The sequence below is a fragment of the Nilaparvata lugens genome, chromosome 8 (genome assembly GCF_014356525.2).
Source record: "Nilaparvata lugens isolate BPH chromosome 8, ASM1435652v1, whole genome shotgun sequence".
Classification (NCBI taxonomy): domain Eukaryota; kingdom Metazoa; phylum Arthropoda; class Insecta; order Hemiptera; family Delphacidae; genus Nilaparvata; species Nilaparvata lugens.
In genome coordinates, this window is record NC_052511.1 from 10,806,972 (window position 1) to 10,828,415 (window position 21,444).

Below are 21,444 nucleotides of genomic sequence, written 5' to 3' on the forward strand. Positions count from 1 at the left end.
TGTTTTCTCTCTCCTCCGCTCCTGGACACATTGAAGTAGGACTAATTATTATTACTTTAGTTCCATACTGTTACTCCTTCCCAATATCTCTCTCCCACTCACACCCTACACTACAAAACATATCCTTCCTTCTTTTTTCTAGACCTAGACATGCATTAGCCTCCACTAATTAGTAGTTTTGAAGCAGTTTTGAGCTGAATACTGCCATCAGCCGTACGACTATGTCACTCCACGGTGCTCTAGGGCTATTTGTAGACCAATAATACTCGTCACCCACCATACGGAGTCGCTCTACGCAGATATGTCAAACGACCGAGTTCCATAAAACGCTAAGTAAATTCTAGAAATACCCTGTTATTCCTAGGAATAGGCCAATTTCGTATCTCGTAAAGCGGTAGTGCCATAGAGCTAGGCTATGGGGGACGAATCGCCCATAAGCTGGCTAATAATAATCAGAAATGATGGATGAAACAGTTTTTTGCTTCAACAAGAATGTTGCAGGACTGTTTTCTGCTTTTCAAAATGAACTCTGTCTCATCAGATGGCTTGTAGAATGGAGGAAATGACCACTTCGAAATAACTACACTGTCTTTTCATACTGCTCTCTTTTATCTCCTTCAATCCTCTCACTCTCACTCTCACTCTCTCACTCATTCTTTCTCCTTTACTCAGGATCTCTCTCTTTCTATCTCTCGTATGCAAATCATCTTTGTCACTCTGTCTTTCTCTCGCTATTATTGTCTGTCCCTGCCTCAATATTTCTCCATCTATCTCTGTCTAATTCTTCTCTTCATTTTTATCTGATTCTTTCTCTACAGTCTTCACTGACCAATCCAATTTATTCATTTTTTATCATATTCTCTGAGCACCTCTCTAGACTAAATAACCTTGACTGATTGATGAATTCCAATAGTATTATTTACTATTAAATCATACATTTTTCTTGGGATGAAGGAAGTGATTCACCTTATTTGAGTTCTATACTAAGAAATGTTTGCTCATGCTTATAACATATTACTCTAATTCTTAAGGTGCGTACAGATATACGCGCCGCAAACATGAGCAATCCACTTTTAATCAGTTGACTATATCTGTATTCTTACAGAAACGGTTAAGATACAGCTATAAAGAGCTTGGCATCAGCTGATTAAAAGTGAATTGCTCATGTTCGCGGCGCGTATATGTGTACGCACCTTTATCCATACAACGCCTGAAGCTGAAAAACTAATAGATTCTCATATTGAGCCTTCAATATTCAATTTATTATCATATTCCTTCAATATTCTTGTGTGAAATTAGGAAACAATATGCTTTTTTGTGACTTTCACGGTATTTTCATTTCTTTCCGAGAACATGGATCTTATGCCAAAAATATCGATCTGTAGAAACTATTCTGTGATATTGAGAATAAATGAACTATTTAATTTTCAACCTTCCTCTTATTCCAACCAACCTCATCTCCATTTCAACAATCCTTTATCTTGTATCTGAATTTTTATCATCCTTGTCATGTTACCAGACACTATACTATTCAATTATTATTCAATCACAGACTCAGAAATCGAATAATAATTGATATCCAGAGAATACGCAAACAATATGATCATCCTGGATTAGAATTTATGATTATTTTATAAACTTGCATTTCAAAAAACACTTATGGAGTGAAAATGCACTCACATTGGTAGTGATGATTGTTTCGACCTGTTGTTGGTCATCATCAGACACATTATTCCATAATCTCCTACAGAATCGAAACACTGCTCCCTAGTATCAATATCCAGGATCAATGAATAGGATTTATTTCCAGTATCAGTTTTATAGAATGATAATGTGATTTTTAAAATAATACGAAGTATTCAAGCACAACATTTAAATCTCCTGATAGATTTGAGTAATGGAAAATGAAATTTCCATGTTGCGAAATTATCCGCTCACAACTCATATTTTCATGACCTCACCTAGCAGTCTCTTCAATAATTACGTTGTTGAGTCCACAATCAGATTCTGTGGAGGCTTCACAGAAACATATTGAAAATTCATGCTTTGGGAAGGCAATAAATCACGTGACGCGCAATTAAATACCGGATTAGGCTACAGGCAAGAGCGAAGCATGTCAGCCTCGAGGTCGTAAATACATCAAAGTTCCATAGGCAACTGTGATTTTATAGCCGTAATAAATCTGGCCAAGTCTCTTCCATGCAGTTGCTAATGGCTCATACGTCAATAAAAATAATGTAGTGAATATTTGCTCATTGGAATTCTGCAGGTTTGTATATTATGTAGGAGGTGAGTTTGATGAAAAAATTCAGAATGTGGAGGATTCTGCTTGATACACAGAGCTTGAAGTTTATCTCATGTAGAATGGCTCATTCATCACATGAAAAGTTGAAATAATTTCAGTCTCCTTATATTGTCGGATATATCTGATAGGATGATTTGTGTTAATAGGATTGATTTAATGTAGTAATATCTGATAGGATGATTCCTATCAATAGGATTGATTTAATGTAGTGTAATATCTTTGTTCTAAGTTGATGTAAACAATAAAACTTGATTTAATTCCATATAAAACTGATGTTACTGTAACATGAGGCTATAAATTATGAGAAAAACCACGAATTTAGTAATGGAAAATGGAATTTCCATGTTGCGATTTTACCGCTCACAACTCATATTTATAAATCATTGATTGTGAATCAATATAAATCAATGAGTCATTGACAAATTTGATGGGACAACAGAGGAATATAATAGTATATTTCGCACCTAGGGCCGAAAATGAGACTTTTCCGGCTCGAAATCGGTTTTCAAGTCCGAGACCGTAGGCCGAGGACTAGAAAAGATTGAGAGCCGGAAAAACATTTTTGCCCATGGTGAGAACGTTATTTTTCGCCACACAGAAAAATAAACAATATAAATATGAGAAAAATTGTTTATTAGGCACTTCCGAAAGCAAAACAGGAAGGTCATACATAGCTCAAGCAAATCTGAGGTAATCTGAATATCAGGAAATTGCTCAAGTATGTTTATTTTTTATTCTGATTTGTCTAAATAACCTAAAAGATTATGTTCAATTATGTAAGAGGTTGAGTTTATACTTTTTATTCTTCCAAATGACAATAAGATGATATTATTATGAATGTTTTGATCCTTGAATAAAAAACACAAATAATGAAAAGTTTTTTGATCAGCTGTTTTAGCACACTTGAAATTTGGTCAATCTGAATGTCAACGTCAACAATGCTTGTTGTCGTTGACTTCGGAAGTTTAGGTTAGAAGCTCTATCCTACTCTGAAAATCGAATTTGAATAATCTATAATATATATCTTATCTGTATTTTATTCATCCAAATAAAATGATAGTATCTTATTGCAGAATACTTATTCAATTCTTGAAGCATAAACTGATTCCGTTTCATAAACCATTTTGTAAACACGTTCACATCAAATGAGAATCAGCTGATTTCAAGGTTATTTTACAGCCCTAGGGCCGTGAAACTTTTACCGGCCTGGTCAGAAAACAATCATTTTCGGCCTCCATATGACGCACGAAAACCAGCTCATTACATCCAAGTGGGGCGAAAGAAAAATTATGTACGAGATGAGAGGTTTTCTAGAGAATCATGGTCCAGATACGGACTGAATAATCTACAACTTTTTTGTAACAACCATGCAGAATCTCAAGGAGCTGATCGCAATAACATCTTGATTCACTAGGATCTCATCTCTCATCAGGTGCTCTCATTAGAAGTCAAAGATGATTAGAGGATTATATGTTGTGGAACCTGTTCCAAAACTAGAAAATCCCAACTTGTTTAGATTTAATTGAAAATAAAATACGATTGATTTTTCAATTAGTGGAGAATAATTTCCATTAGTGATTTGGATGGGAAATGCAATGACTACTTGATATCTCTATGTAATTAAAGTTTAAAGGGATAGAATCATAATTGAAACGAGCTTCTGAGAGTCGATAATGAATGACATAGACTGGATAAACAAATCTTGAATCAAGGCTTAAATCTGTGATAATGATATAAATCCAATTAGCGGTAGATTAGTGAATTAATGAAAATATTTTGAAGATACAGTGACAAAGTGGATTGCCGATCTTTTTAAATTGAAATCTCCAAATGAAATCAATTTAAAGATCAAAATTTTCTCATTTGTAACTGTATTTTCTTCATTAGATAGAATGTATGAACTATGACGCTGCAGAACTGATTGCCATTACTACTCTACAACCTTTCAACCACATTCCACTTGACTTCCTAGACTATTGAAAGTCAACCAATCCATAACAGAAAAAGTTGAAATAAGTTATTGAAGTTCAGGTGTCCTGAAGTTAGCCAAAATCAAGTACTTCCTCTGAAATATATCTCCCTGATTTTGGATTCAATCGGAGTTTGATACAGAGATGTTTGGTTTTTAAAATCAGTGATTCGAGTGTAATATTTTTGTTTCCTATCCAGTATCTCAACCTTTAAAATTCAAAATTCTTAGTTTTATTGGTTTTGAGTGAAAAAGAACTAAATTTCAGAAAAGTGGAATCATAACCTCATTTCGGACTTTTAAATTATTATCTAAATTTGGGAGAGAAATAGTATTGTACAAGGAGTATCCTTAGTTTTTCTCTCCCATTCAGTGCTTCTTGTAAAAATTATAATAATAATAAATAAATAAAATTGAAGCATCTGAATTTAAAATTCTACTTTGTGGATATAATCGAGGCCTGAAACGTTTGTGAAGTGAACTACTACAAGACTTAACCTATTTTGGACTATGTGTAACCTTATCTAAATTTGGGAGAGGAATAGCACAAGGTTACCTTATTTTTTCTCTCCCTATCATTTTGATGATGTAGGTTACTTATTGTATGAATCAAATGAGAGGAGAAGATCCTACTGTTATGGAAATCTCCACCAAAATTTATTTATTTATTTATCTATTTATCGCATTGTATACAATGGCTCATGCCCAGAACTGTCCCATTTTCAATCTATACCGTACTGTTGAATGAAAAAGACTAAGAAATTGTCAAAAAACCACTAATTAAATAATCAATAATAATTGAATAATTACCACAATATCAACTTCTCAACTGCACAAAAAGTATACTGTACTGTCCAAATCAAAATGTTGGTTATGTCACTTTCTCTTTTTAAAATACAAGTTACGCTCTTCAATACTAAAATCAAACAATAAAGACTATAAAGGAATGAAGGAGCTCCATGTACTTAACATTACGTTCCTATTAGATAGTGAAGAGGTAGAGAGAGATTCCTTGAAGGATAAATGGAGGGAAATGAAAGGAAAAACGTTATAAGAAAGCCTGAATGAGTGAGAAAATGATAAAATTACATTGTGAGAGGTATTTACTCAAAAGCAGCTCTTATAGTTCTGAAATCGGTATAATCAGTATAGTAGGGACATTACCAAGTCACTTCGTGTAGTTGAGTATTTTATAACCTTTGTCATGAAATGTCGGGTTTTACGTTAGCAGTAGCAAATTGTTCAGGCCAAATAAGGTCAATAAAACGTAAATAAGCAAGAGTCCATGCAAAGTGGATTTAATAAGTGCATTAGAATTGCTAAAAATTATACATAGCTTACATTCAGCTCTGTTAAGTGGAGTATTAAAAGCATTTTGATGCATTGTGAGGGAATTTATTGCAATGCAAGAGCGTGCCGTTGGCTGGCATAAAATTTGCTCCACCTTTGAGTAGGAGAAAGCCCAACTATTGTTTCTCGACTCTACAAAGAATGTCGGGTACCTAATATTCCAGTTTCTCTCAATTAAACGTTGTTACAGGCTTATTAGAACAATTTGTTTAATGATCGCATTTTTCAGTGGACTCAGATTCATGGATTTCATAATCAATTTTATATTGCAGTTCAGTAGCGTTCGAGAAATATCCTTAGACAATTATTGTTCATGAACAATACCATGAATAATGTCATGAAAATATAACAATATCCATTAACTTTTTTCTCATTTTAGTTGTAATTATTCCGCTTCAATAATTATAATCCAATGAATTTGTTTGTTTAGCAACTTATTTATGTTGAAATTAGTAGTCCTTCGAGAGTCGTCTGTTCAATTCTTAAACATAATTTCAATTACTGTGCATTACAATACAATATTCATTGAGGCTTCCACTTCATACGATCTTTCAATGCTGTTTGGAGCACTTATTACGATATTTTAAATCTGTTATTTATGAAGGTGTGGTAGGTATATCTCTACTGATAGTGGTCATTGCATCTTGAAATTTGAAATATGTGTATTATTTATTGAATATTATGTATTAAATAAATTTTAAAAATGTATAAATTTAATATAATAGCTTCCCTAATTTATATTGTACCCTACTAATCATCCTTAGACCATCTAATACCCCATACTCCTTTTTAAATTCCTAAACTTCCAGTTTCATGGAAAAAATTGTTTACTTAGTTTATTGTTAAAGTTAGCATATCATTCTATTAATGTATTTTATTATTTGTTGGCACCTGCTGTAAAATCTTTTAGGTTAAGCGGGACCAATTTTTGTAATGCATTTTACTGAATAAAATGATTGATTGATTGATTGATTAATATATAATATCAGGATTTATGGGACTATTACTCAAGAATGAGGATGAATAAAAATCCCTAATCAATCCAACCATTTAGTTTTGAACAACATTTCAAAAGCCTTCTCAAATTCAATCAATTAAGATAATGAATCGTCACCTACAAAATTATTCTCTTCCAATTTATTATTGAATTCCATTCCAGTTAACGATAATTTGAATAAGCATCTATAATTTCAAGTTGTATTGATGTTAGTAGGCTAATACAGGCTTATTTCAGAGAAGCTTGAGATGGTATATGGAGCCGGCCAACTTTCAAGAGATTGTAGAACTGGCAACACTGTATAATAAAGTTCATGCAGCTCACATGTTCACTGTTCACAAAATCGTGCGATCAAGGTCGTCTCAAGAGTTAGTCGTGGACGACCTAATCGTGGACCTCTTTATGATGTGATGACAACTACTACATTGAAGTTAATTTTTCAGTTGTTATCACCATACATAATTCTCTATTATTTCAGTGTTTTCTGGTCTCTATTATTTCAGTGTTCATCACCCAACAATAATGAATTAATCATCCAACAATGGAAGACATTTTCCTACAGTTACCTTGAAAAGTGACCATTCCTGCACTGATTACAGAACGCAAAGAATCACTTTTCCGCACTAGTGCGTACTCTTAATACTTTGCGTATTATATTGCAGCCATCCCAATCAGCTGTTGACATTATTGGCGTGTATTTTGAATGCAAATTTGTTCTATCTATATTTTTTCTGATTTTCTAGTAAATAAAAATGAGAACTCATTAAATTACCGTATACATTTTGAATATTATGAATTATTCAACAAGAAAAACTGTCTCACTCAAAAACACAGAGAAATTGAAAACACATATTTATTTTATTTGAAGGGAGATATTTTCAATATTGAATTTTTATAAAGAAATTCAATAATTTTTTTATAATTATTGAGTAAAAAATTTTTTTTGTTGGTTGACTGAAGCCCTTTTTGCACATAACCCTATGCAAAGCTCTTGTTGCATGTAAATTCACCTTTATAACACTTTTTTTCACACTCAAGTGACTATATATTGCAAAATTCAACATATTTTGCCACTGGAAAGCAGTATATTATGAACAAAAAAGGATTTTTGACTAAAAACAATACAGTTGAGAATTTTTTAACAGTAAGTTTTAATGATCAGCTCATGTGGAAAAAAGTAAATAAAAAACTTTAAAGTTTTTAATTTTTTCAAATTAAATTTCAATCATCTTGTATTTCTGGATCGATTCCTTCTACTGTAGGCCAGTCCATGATGCTTTTGTAGAACTCAAGATGTTCTTGGGGAATATATGGTAGGAGATGCCTGACGTCGTTCAGCTTTGCTGTTTTGATTGGAATATTACTTTGATAAGCTGCAGCTGGTGGCAAAGTTGGCTTCGCATTCGCATCCTTACACATCTTAAACGAGTGACTCACAATACTATCAATCATTTTCGAGGCATATATTATACCTTGCTTATTTTTGTTGAAAGTCATTTGTCTGTAGCTGCTTATCTCAAAATGAATTTTATTTGCTTTTGGAACGCTTTTTTTGTTTGTTTCTTGTGAGATGCAACTTTTTTTATAATAGGTAGGCCACAAGGCTTTGAAGTTCAGAATATCACTACTTTCAACTTCCTTTACTACAAATTTTGGATTGTTACCAAGCTTAGTGCTGCTACTTTCAATAAGATTTCGAATTTCACCAACAGTGTAAATTCTGTCATACTTTTTAACATGCCGTTTAATTGTGGCAAAATCCCTATCACAGGGCAAAAACGAGTGGCCCCTTACTGGAAAGAACATGGTGACTTTTTCAAAACGACCTGTATCTGTGAGCATCAACAAAAATCTGGTCAATGTGTGATTTTTATTTTGACCCCCACAGTTGTCTGCAAAAAGTCTTAACTCTGTTACTTCTGATGGTACCTCTTTCAGATATTCATAGAGAAACGAGCAAACCTCATTAGGGGTCTTATTGGCCTCACCCTCATGATAAACATAAACTTTTGCTGTCCTTTGTTTTATGTTGTGGATTGAAAAAACATTTACTGTAATCTGTCGCAGGTAAAAAGTTTGCTGGACAGGAATTTGAGGAATGCTGAGATTTTGCATGAAATCCATGCATATGGAAAGTACATGTGATTCATTTTTAGGGTTCATGGCTTCTTCTTGGATTTTGTTGTAAAACTTCTTTGCTCGTCTTTTATGTACCATTAATTCTGCAGTTGCAACTCTCTTAGCTGCATCATTCAAGTGTGGGTTCTTAAGCTTAATGCTAAGCTCTTCACATGTGGAACAGGTGTCAATCTGGGGTCTTCCAAACCTAAGGTTAAAGTTTTCGTGAAAAAACTCATAAAAATATGCTGGACTACAAATTCCTGGGTGTTTGGCAACCAATAGATCGTACATAGTTTTAATACTGAGTCTTGCATCCAAATACTCTGTGGCCCTACCAGCATAATGACTAAGCTTAGTTGGAAAACTCTGAATATGGCTTCTAATTTTTTCTTGGTTTTCAATACTCATTCTGTTAACACTAGGTGCCTTTCCCCTTTTGTCTAATGGATTTTTTCCTTCTTTGGCCAGTGATCTCAGTCTTTTCACTCGCTTATCACTAATTGATAGTAATGATAAAAAAGCTTTGTAACATACCGGAGTCCTTTGGTTACCAACCATAACAAAGTAGGTATACATCTTATCAACAGTACGTGCACTATCATCCTTCCGTGGACGTCGTTGCTTCACATCATGAATTTCAATCAAGCTTTGAATGAATAAATCTTGCTCATTTTTAGAAGGTAGGTTCAAAATACGTTGTAGTATGTCGATTCTGTCCAACTCCTGTATTCCATCAAAGCACTTGTGTCTCTTGCAACTGAAACAAAAATAAAATGTTTCAAATTAGATAAGGTAGGTAGGCTAGGTAGGTAAAGCTGGATTTATACAATACTAAAATTTAGTAAATTTTAAATACTGATAATCATGTACATTAGGCTAGAAAGAATAGTAATGGTAGAGTACCAGTAAGTACAAGGTATGGGTAGACCAGGTAGAATGGTGATATTAAGCTCAGGAACAAGTTTAACAAAGGATGTACCTTTTAATAATAAATTATTTAACAAAGCAGAAATTCACTACCGGTAAGATAAACTTCTATTGAACACACCATTGAATGAGAAAATTATTATTCAATGTCTGCATGACATATTTCATCACAGACAGTTTATTGTGTTAATATGAGTGTGAAAAGTTTTTGTTGACATTGGAGTCTTTGATGGATCAAGAAATCCAAGATTGTAAAAATGACTATATCTTATTCAATTAAGTTAATTTTAATTTTTCTTACTTGCATGGAGGTCCTGATTGTTTTGCATGTACAGTTTTTCCTTTGTAGTTCTTATACTCAGCACCGCTGTTCCTAGCCAGTTTGTTCACGTTTCTTCTATACGTTTCTTCGTGCCTTTTCCTCTTTCCAAAAACAATGTTGGATTCATTGTCATTGTCTTCGTCGCTACTACTAACCATAATGAATTAAAAATAATTTCTTCAATAATAATAATATAAATCAATAATTACTTGAACGGTACTCAAAACAACAGCTTCTAACCTCAACGCAAAAACCGCGAATGAATAAGTAATGCAGAGCAGCTGAATCACAATATACGATTCAGTCAGCTGATCGGAAAAATTTTCGTCACTCTGTGCATAAAGGGCTTCAGTCCGGGACTGAAGCCCTTTCTGCATAGAATATTATACGTAGGTAACTGATTTGACAACGTTAGAGCAGTCAGACTGAATTCCTTTTTGCATAGAACGATGAAACCACCATCTAAAGACATAATTCTGCTCTTAACTCAATTTGGCCATTTTTATGACTGAAGCCCTTTTTGCATGAAGCGATTCAAATATCAACTCATTCTTAATTATTTGATTTACAAACCGTTGCACTAGATAAATAACTTTCTCATAAGCAGTCGACGCAGTTGTACAGATTGAAAATTACCAATGCCAACTGAACGGAACATGGACAGAAATGAGAACTGTTTCAGATGTTTTATCGTGATTTTTACTTTTATGGTTCAAAGTCTTCAATTTTTGTATATAAATATTCATCTTTATGTTGGAATGAATTATTATGTAGAGATTGTCTGTTAATCTTATTATCAGTGAATATTATTATAAGAAAATAGATCGCTTTGCGCTGTCAACTTGTCAGGTTGGCAATGCTCGGAAATTGAAATCACATTCGGCCAAGATCGGCTATCTTCTTAGCTGGACCCCTGCTAGCTTATTCCAATATTTACAAATTGTGTTGTATGATACGTGAATAAATTGAAGTGAAGTACTGGCACAAATGGGTAATTGATTTCTGTTTACAATCAAGCACTAATGAGAATGAATTCTCAATAAATAAGAGGCATAGAAAATTTCATGAAAGTTCAAACATTGTTATTGAATAATAAAGTGATGTCATTTCCAATCAGAATATCAAAACATTGTTCCTTTTAAATGTAAGATTATAAAGTTCTGCCGTATCACATGCTGCGCGAGCTCTGCTCGATTATACAGCTCTATGTTACAAAATTAAACTGAACTAAATATGAAAGATATATTCAATTTCTTAATAAACAATATAAAATCTTATAGCACCCTTCATTTTCAAAAAAAACTTCAAAATAGTTCAATGACTAGTTTCGGTGATATCACACCATCGTAAGTTATAAAAAAAAAATGATAGTAATAAAAATTTCTTTTTTTATAACCTGACGATGGTGTGATAACACCGAAACTAGTCATTGAACTATTTTGAAGTTTCTTTAAAAATAAAGGGTGATTTTAATTTTAAAGGGTGATAAAGAAATTTTACCATTGCTTGACACTACTCTTTCTTCAATATTCCATGATGTAATTTATTAGAAATCTTTCAAGTTAATCTTATTGGTAAAAAAATCTGCTATTTGACTTAACGGTGATTCATTTCACTGTAATGGAAACCGTATTTGAATTGACACATGTTTATTGCATTCCCAAGCTATGGTTTTGAATACTTCATAGCTTTAATCCTAAGAAATCATTGAATGAAAAAGACTAAGAAATTGTCAAAAACCACAGATATATTGATACTTAGAAATACCGTTTCGGTTATTACACCATTGTCAATCTCTGATAAACTAAAAACTAAGTCTAAACTAAGCTTTAGTTTTTCAGAGATTGACAATGGTGTAATAACCGAAACCGGTCTTTCTAAGTATCAATAAATCTGTGGTTTTTTGACAATTTCTTAGTCTTTTTCATCCAATATGAATAATTACCACAATATCAACTTCTCTACTACACAAAGACTATGAAATTATTTTAATGAATACATAGATATGATTAATTTAGCTGGCATTATATATCCTATATCCACTTTATCTACTTGAAAGAGTTCTATGATGCATAATGACTGAATAAATAGTGCATCAACCATAATGCATGATGGTTTTGAAGCATCTAAATTCAAAAATCCACTTTGTGAAAATAATTAAAGACTGAAGATTTTGTGAAGTGAACAACTACAAGACTTAACCTATTTTGGACTATGTGTAACCTTATATAAATTGAGGAGAGGAATAGCACAAGGTTACCTTATGTTTCTATATCCCTATTATTTTGGTGTTTTACTTATTCATGAATCAATCAATATGATTACAGTAACTATATTAACCATATAGTAAAATGGCATTAATGTCCGAGACATGTTGTTACAAAATAATTCAAAAGGGTACTGAGATTTATTTTTTTATTTAAACCATACAGTCACTATAACCCATAACCTGGGTGTATAGTTACTGTGGATATGACTATCTATTGAAAACAATGCATCAAATCGAATCTTCCGATCCGTCTGATGCGTGCCGTCCGTCCGATGACGATTTGTGTGCGCCTACCTTTAGCCGGCATTATATTTTAAATCCACGTTTCTCTACATGAAAGATTTCTATGATGCATATGACTATTTTAGATTGGCCTACATTATCTGTTGTTTCCACTTTCACTTATTTATTTATTTATTTATTTATTCGTTGATATAATTACAAATCATATGAATATGATCGGGGTAGAACAACAGGCATAGCCCAAAACTATTCTGTTCCCAAATTTTGATAAATAATGAAATGTCCGAAAAAATAGGTTATGTTCTTACTGAGGAAATTTAAAGTTCAAAGTTCTGTCCAAGAATATATATAAGCTAGAAATTTTGAATTTAGAATGATTAAAATACCAAATTATAGTAAAATTTTTCACTTAATATCACCGCACTTTGAATGTATTAAGTTATTATGATGAGTCTCGTGGCAGGTTGGGTTGTAAAGCCAACCTAACTTGAGTGGGCTGTATGGTGTGACTTGAAGTTCCCTATTTAAGATTTATATCCGATAACAATCTCGGAGAAATATCTATATGATGTCCACAATCCCCATGTATTCCAATTCAGATTTCGAAAAGCTCATGCTTTTGTCACACGCGCAGAAAGTCTGAATCGAAGCAAGCACACGATCACGTTCCCACATTTTTTAGCAAACCACCTCGAAGGTCAAACTATTTTTGTTTTCTCTCTCCGTTCTCTGAAAGGAGGAAAGGGTTTGTATCGCGAATAGCGACGAAAAAGTAGTGTACACAAAAGGTTGCAATCGATAAAGGGGTGAAAGCTCTCGAAGGGAGAGAGAGACTGAGAGAAAGCTGAAATCGGGATCGGAACTTTACAAACAATAAGCGGGACGATTCTCCGATTTTCAAACTCGACCGAATCACAATGTATTGAAACTTTAGAGATTTAGAGAGTCGATGTCTTCACAAACACTGGAATGAATGCTATTTCATCCTTACACCTCTAATGGGTTAGTATCGTTCCATTTATACCTTTTGATACAACAAATATGAGTTTGAATGCTTATCAATACAACTGGCATTGGAATCAGCTCCGTGAACTTGTAGTGCAGCTGAATCAAGTCTGAAAAAATTGACAATAAACTACGAATTTTGTGTCGGCAGAACATCCAAAAAATAAATTTTGGATTTAATCAGATTTTTTCGGACTTGTGCACTACAAGTTCACGGAGTCATTGGAATTGTCTGAAGTAGATTTGAATTTTGATTCAGTTTTTCAGTATTATTATAAAGATATTAATTTCTCAGATTGTACGGATGATTGTAAATGATTAATTTCACCGGTACTATTTCGTAATCTAGCTACATTTTATCCTTGCACCTCTTGATGGGTTAGTCTATTCCCATTCAAACCTTTTGATACAACGAATATATGAGTTTGAATGCTTGAAATAAACTTAATCAAAATCCATCTACATCAGAATCGGTAAAAGTATATTTCATTCTTTGATGCAGTTTCTTAAATAAACAGGATAGTGGGCTAATTTCAGAATGTTGGGATTTTAAGTGCTAATATCTCCGGTACTATTGTGGGATCTTTCTACTAACATTAACTCAATATAGGCTAGTTTCAGAATGTTATTCAATTTTTTTTAATTTTAAGAGCAAATATCTCCGGTACTCTTGTGGAATCTTTCTACTAATTCCGATCATGATTTATCAATTAATGATTTATTAATTAATTCAGAAATCCATGATTACTCTAAAAAAATATTCTATTTTTCATATACTCTATTCGGGCTCTACAGCTTTTCAATGATGTTAGAACTCATTTTTTTGACTCACTACAATGAATTTACAATCTCTTATTTGTAGTGAATGTATTAAAATAGTGAATATATTCACACCATGATTGTTCTGAGTCTCCATATGATTACAGACTAAATTGTCAACTTTCTACACATATCCAAATTTGAAATTGTTTGTTTTATTCTAATTTATATTTTCAGATTGTGATTTGGTGTAGGAATTGGAATGGGCTTAACCTATGTATAATATTTGGACAATTTGATACTGAATTAGGAAATTGAAGAAGTTTTGGGCGATAGCCTGTTTTTTCTTTTCCGAACCTTGTATTATTTTTGCTAACCCAATGAACAAATATCACACCATAATTCTATACATCAATCTCAATGAATAAATTACAATCTCCTTAAATTGTTCTCCCAAGGGCTTTTTCCCCTTTTTCAAGAATATTATTTTCGAAAACTGCAGCAACTGGCACCGCTCATATGAATATTGTTATTTTATAGATATTATAATTATTTTAAAATTAATAAACTTGACTTTTAGATGTGAGAGAACTTGTTTTTCCTACTTTATTGATCTATTCCAGTAACCAAGAGGAAAAATTGGTATGCTTGTGATAATATTGCATTCTTTGCATTTCGGTTATTTGAATATTAACCCTCTACATGAATGGTACCCTGTAGGATTCCTTCAAACCACAAGTTTAGATAATAAGGCCCGGTAGCACAAAAGCCGGTTAAATTTTAACCGAGATTAATTCCAAGAGAACTAACCGTCTTTTCAAAAAAATCTTCTCTGATTGGTTCTCGTGAAATCATAAATATTATGATTTTTTATTTTCTAGATATTTCAAGTATTTGAAAATAAATGAACTTGACTTTTAGATGTGAGAGAACTTGTTTTTCCTACTTTATTGATCTATTCCAGTAACCAAGAGAAAAATTGGCATGCTTGTGATAACATTGTATTCTTTGCATCTCGGTTATCTGAATCTTTATCCTCTACAAGAATGGTACCCTGTAGGATTCCTTCAAGCCACAAGTTTAAAGGATAAGGCCTGGTTGCGCAAAAGCTGGTTAAATTTTAACCGATATTAATTCCAAGAGAACCATCCAGAGAAGCCGTCTTTTCAAAAGACGGTTCTCGTGAAATCAAACACGATCAAAATTCAAACGGCTTTTGTGCAACCGGGCCATAGATTGATAATGTATTTCCAGCCAGATGAAAATTGAAGCTTAGGTTGAATCAGATTTACTACCACACTGTATTAGAAGTGGATGAAAACCACATCAAATTTACTAACTTAGATAACACTAGTAAGAATTTCCGGTCAAAAAGCACCAAGAAGCCAAGTGACGGTCTCAAGCATTCCTGGATCAGACATTCCCTTCTTTTTCCCCCTATTATAATTTGGACGGAGAAGCAGTGAGTGCACAACGTGGCAACGCCCCAGTCAGCGTTGCCATGACAACGCATTGGCTGGGGTCTACCTCACACTCCAGCAAGGAAGCACCGCACTTAGCCTTGTGCTGTTGCCTTTCAAAACTCAGTGCAGACTTTTGAAGATTGCTGAGATTTTTGAAAATTACGCTCATTTCAACTGCAGTTCAACAATCCTTCAAGAACTATGAATGAACTATATGCTTCAACAACATCTCAACAACTATTTGTAATTTATTTAATTCAATTAAGAAGTATTTTTCTAATTTAAAAATGATTTTGGTGTGTTTTGAAAATTTGCAGTTCAAGAACTATGAATGAACTATATGCTTCAACAACATCTCAACAACTATTTGTAATTTATTTAATTCAATTAAGAAGTATTTTTCTAATTTAAAAATGATTTTGGTGTGTTTTGAAAATTTGCAGTTCAAGAACTATGAATGAACTATATGCTTCAACAACATCTCAACAACTATTTGTAATTTATTTAATTCAATTAAGAAGTATTTTTCTAATTTAAAAATGATTTTGGTGTGTTTTGAAAATTGAAAATTGAGTGTGCAATAGAAGAATTTTGAAGTGACCTGGCTGGCTCAGGATCTGGTTTCAGAGTTTGCAGGTCGCAACTCATCAATTTCAGGCCTCTGACATCACCTAACGACTACTTCTTAGGCAGCCGGGACCAACAGCTTTACGTTTCCATCCGAAACACGGATGAAATTTTGAAGTGACACATAACCTAGCTACATTTGGACTGTTGTATAAATTAGAATCGGAACCGTTTTGGGCTTATAAGCCTGTGGTACTTTTATGTAAGTTGTGTAATTCTGAATGTTTAAATAAATGAATAAACAAGGGAGAATTCATTGCACTAATATTATCTAGTTGATTGACATAGTAATAGATTGTAGTTGCTTCAAGATTTGTAAAATAAATAAACAAGGGAGAATTCATTGCAATTTTATGATGTAGTTTATTAACATAGGAATATATTGTGGTTGCTTCAAGATTTGTAATTGTAATTACAGATATTGTAATTGAATTTCGAATTGCAATTCAACAATGCTTCAAAAACTATGAATTTACTATGCTTCAACAAGTACCTCAACAAAGGAACATACATTGCAGTTATATGATTCAGCTGATTGATATGAGAAAAGATTATAGTTGTTTCAAGATTTGTAATATTGTAATTTTGAATAATAGTAATTCAATTTTTAATTATGAATAACTGTCTAAAACATTCACAACAAAATTATATAAAATTTGAAGTTCAATCCTATATCCCATCACTCTATTTATATTTTTTTCATATCCTCCAAGTCTAAACAAGCCTATATAAGATCTTGGATAGAATACTCTTTATTTACTCTATGGTTAGGTTCAGCAAGGTATGCAGTATACTTACTCACTTAATAAAAAACAATATAAAACTACTTGTAGTGCCCTTTTAAGAAACTTGAGAACATTTTTTATTAAAATGTTTCAATAAGAGGGTACTACAAGTTTTATATGATTTTTTATTAATTTGAATAAAATAGCCCTTAGAGTAGAGTGATTTTACTCACTTAATTTTAAATTTTCAAACAATCACAAAATGAGAATAGTTAAGTGTACTCCTCATTAGGCTGGGCCTGATTTAAGGAAAAATTGAAATGAAATTTTAAAACCAATGCCATTTAGTTATTAGTTGTTATTTTGGAATTACGCCTTCAGAGTGCACTCAAAATCAAAATCCAGCCTTCAGACAATGTGGAATAACCATCAGTTGAATAAAAAATGATTAGATAACTGTTTGGAAGTTTATTGTAAATTATAGTTGGTTGATAAGGATGTGAATTGTTATTTTCATTCATTAGGAATTTCGTAGATGAACTACAGACAAACTACAAACCTTCAGCTCATGTTAAGGAATCAATTTTTTTATTTTGAGATAAGATTTCCAAACAGATATATACAGTTTCAAATCCGTAATCATATCCTTCAGTAATTGGAAAGTTATTTGGAGTTGATTATGTCATCAGAGGAGAATTGTTCTTAGTTTTTTTTAAGCTCTCCTAGCAACCTCAGACAATTTTGGAGTAATAACAATATACCAAAGTAATTTGAAAACCGTAAGAATGTGAAAAAAACTTGGAGACATCATCAAGTCTGCCTATTTCCTCCCATTTATCTTTGTTGAGAATATCAGGGTTGGGCCTATTATTTAGCCAGTTGGCATAACTGAAGCTGATGAAAAAGAACGGTAAAAATTTCAGGCGCACTGAAAGGCACAGTAAATTACCGTGTAGCCGTCCGATAACTTTCTTCAAACTTCCTGCAAAGCGACGATAAAATCTACGCCGAGTTCATTTTGGCAACTTGCAAGCTGTTTGCAAAAAGGCCTGGGAAATGCCGCCGGAAAAGCCTGGAGAAAACTCGCAGGGATTTCGGCGAGTGAGATTATTTCTGGTGTAGTGGCAGCAGTAGCGCTTTCCACTGTTTTTCTTCTGACGTCGGAAAATTCACAACGGAGATGAAAGCTTGAAGCTTGATTAGCTAAGTGGAACAAAATGCGCCCGAACAGAATCACGGATGTAAGAGAGTGTTGTAATGCCACTGTATTCGCTATTTTATTTTAATTGAGACGCAATTACATCCGTTGAGTTTCCTAGACTTACTTCTTAGTTTAGGAAGAATATTCTCAACATCCCCACCCTACGAATTTGTCTGTAGCTATAGAACAATTCTACAGCTCATAACATGAACTTTATGTGGATTGTTTGAATTCGATAAATATATTTATTATACTCCCACATTAATAGATCGGTTGACAACTTAATTGAGAAGGGTAATTGCTCTAAAAAGTTATCATTTGATAGCTTAACTATGAAAAAACAGAAAATATTATTATTAGTTATTGTGAACTACTTGTTTCATTGTGATGAGAACTCCCATCATTCACTGGATTTGTCATAGTAATTAATCATTGCGCCATTAAATTGAGAATACGATGAAATGATTCAGATCTGAATCACAAAATTTGATGAGAAGCATAATATCAACCTCATATTGAACTGCTTGTGAAAGCAGTCTGCTAGCTGGGTTTCCTGTTGTTCCATAAATTCATTGATAATAATTATTATCTATAACATATTATATTTATTACATAAATGTATTCATAAATACAGAAACCTTTTCTGTTGGCGTATGGGATTGATCTGTAACTAGTATGTTCGCGCACTTTTGCATGAAACAGCATGATGTGATGTTATAGGCTACCATTTAAAATAACATACCTATTTATGGATTCGTGAATGAGTTAACAGCCTGTTTCTAACTTTATGTGACGACTCTGCAACCGGGCATTAGTGACTCCTACTTTATTGATCTCAATCATTTACTAAATTATCAGTTCCGAATTCATTTTCATCTTACTTCTCAATAAATGTTTATCTGTAGCTATGAAAGTACCATACTATTGACATATTATAGCCTGAACATGAATAATTATAGAGCCTGTGATAGTTATGTAACCTGTGTACTAGTAGTTATTGACTTGATTTCAATTGAACCTGTAAAGAAGCTATGATTTGATATTATCCACCCTAACTATATGAAAACAGAAAATTAAAAATATCCATAATAACTAACTTATTCTGTAAAAGTTATTTAAATAAAAGACATAAACTTACCACAAACAACTCTGTCAAAGGGGCTCATCCAGTCTGAAATAAACAATTGCATTCAGTATAAATAGAAATTCAATTAAAATGAAAAGTAGAGAAATCTAAAATGCAAAAAATATATAGTCATCCATATTATCAAATTGTATACAGAAATTGGCATGCTATATAACTACAATTGTAAAATAATGAAATAGCTCTTGCAGGAATAGAAAGTTATTGCTATACGTTGTCGTGCAATATTTTTTAAAACCATGCAATGCTTGAGGACTACTCTGATGAACTGCCATTTATCATAAAAAAACATATATACCGATTGATCTATATTGAGGGATAGCACAAGGTTACCTTATTTTTTCTCTCCCTATAATTTTTATGATGTAATTATTTTATGAATCAATCAATTATTGACAAATTCGTGTGGTTGAATAAGTTTGAGTATGCACTATTGTTCACCTACAGTAGTTGAAGTATGGGTGAGAATCGTTCCTGCTATAATTACATTATAAGGCCCTTGACCCTAGAATTGGAAGTTATATGATACAAAGATATTGGAAGTTGCATATTATAAAAGTCTCGTTTTTGATACGTAATGGCCCTTGACTAGAAGGTTAGGGTTTTCCATGTCGGTAACATCATTAAAACTGGAAATCAGGTGACCTCATGTGCTTATAATAATATTGTTGAATCACAATAAACTATATCAAGTACCCTTTCTATCATATCAAATTACAATCAAATTGTGTTTATATTTCTTCGTGTTCATGATTTACTGTATTTCAAAAATACATCATAAGGCCCTTGCCCCTAGAATTGGAAGTTATATGATACAAATACATTGGAAGTTATATAGATTATACTAGTCTCGTTTTTAATACGTTATAGGCTTTGACTGGAAGGTTGGGGTTTTCCAATTCGATAACATCATTAAAACTGGAAATCAGGTGACCTCATGTGCTTCTAATAATATTGTTGAATCACAATAAAAGCTATCAAGTACCCTTTCTATTATATCAAATCACAATCAAATTGTGTTGTATTCTATGAAGGATATATAATCTATGATCTTAATAAAAGATAATATATTCAATTTCTATAGTTTTAAAATAAAATCTTTAGAGTGATGTGAGTAATAATATTGTTGTATCACACGTACTATAAATTGTGATAAATTTTAAACATAGACGGCTCATGATACTGTTCAGACTAAGCCAGTAGAAAAATGCTTCATTTGTCCCTTAACCCTTCCACTACCAACATTTTTTACATACACGAAATACCAAGTGGGGTAACTGGGTTACCCCAACAAGATTTCTGTTTTATATAATTATTTCATATTTTTTCCATTAATTCATCAATCAAATGCTTCACAAAATCTATTAAAATAATTGAAAATATGTTTCTCCTGTTGATAAATAGGATTTCAATTAAAAACTGACAGGCCAACACAATTGAGCATTCTATTATATTGTTGTAGTGAAAATGTTGTGAAATAATTAAATTATGGTTACAGCAAAGCGATTTCTTCTTATTTAGATTCTAAGTTATCATTATGAATCAGGTTTGGCAATAAAATAAAAAATGAACATTAAATTGATATCTTATGTATTCTGATAATGGATAAGATATACCAAAAAATTGCATGACATGGAATACCAAGTGTTGTAATAGAGTTACCCCCAGGATATATCTGCTAATAATTCCAGAAGTATAAGGAATGGAATGATTTTATGAGATAAAATAACTAAAGTGATAAGTTTTTAACAAGTACTCAACGTTTCAATGGAATATATCAACATTATCTACAAAAAAACTGACAAAATGTGGGTTGAGGTAGTCCAATTACCCAAATACCTTAAAGAGATATAGACCAACAATGCCTATGCCTTCCCATTGATAGCTCTTACTTGAAATTGAAGGCCGCCATCGGGGTATTTTAGCACGAGATATTATATATTATTTATTTGTAATATTATAGATCACGAAGGCATTGGTGGCATTGGTATGTAATAATCTTATGGGTTGCCCCCTC

General features: G+C 32.6%; 2 protein-coding genes across 5 annotated transcripts in view; both read right to left on the reverse strand.

The window, feature by feature from the left end:
- LOC111046799 (homeobox protein abdominal-A homolog) overlaps window positions 1-21,444 on the reverse strand; it is a 132,294-nt gene that overhangs the window by 99,797 nt on the left and 11,053 nt on the right. For all 4 annotated transcript variants that reach the window (XM_039433900.1, XM_039433899.1, XM_039433902.1 and 1 more), the window contains exon 2: window positions 19,422-19,454. In XM_039433900.1, the coding sequence (XP_039289834.1) occupies window positions 19,422-19,454 (33 nt within the window). The remainder of the gene's footprint in view (window positions 1-19,421; window positions 19,455-21,444) is intronic.
- Window positions 7,754-10,504, reverse strand: LOC111055187. The gene is made up of 2 exons (XM_039433898.1): window positions 9,971-10,504; window positions 7,754-9,499 (listed from the first exon to the last, which is right to left on the reverse strand). Exons 1-2 carry the CDS (start codon window positions 10,147-10,149, stop codon window positions 7,843-7,845), a joined length of 1,836 nt encoding a protein of 611 aa, XP_039289832.1. The 5' UTR covers window positions 10,150-10,504; the 3' UTR covers window positions 7,754-7,842.

What these genes read in the sequence shown, in the direction of transcription:
- LOC111055187 (XM_039433898.1), bottom strand. Translation starts at nt 10,149, where the DNA reads ATGGTTAGTAGTAGCGACGAAGACAATGACAATGAATCCAACATTGTT. An exon ending in CAATCAGGACCTCCATGCAA is followed by an intron (nt 9,500 to 9,970) that starts GTAAGAAAAATT and finishes TTTTTGTTTCAG; the next exon opens with TTGCAAGAGACACAAGTGCT.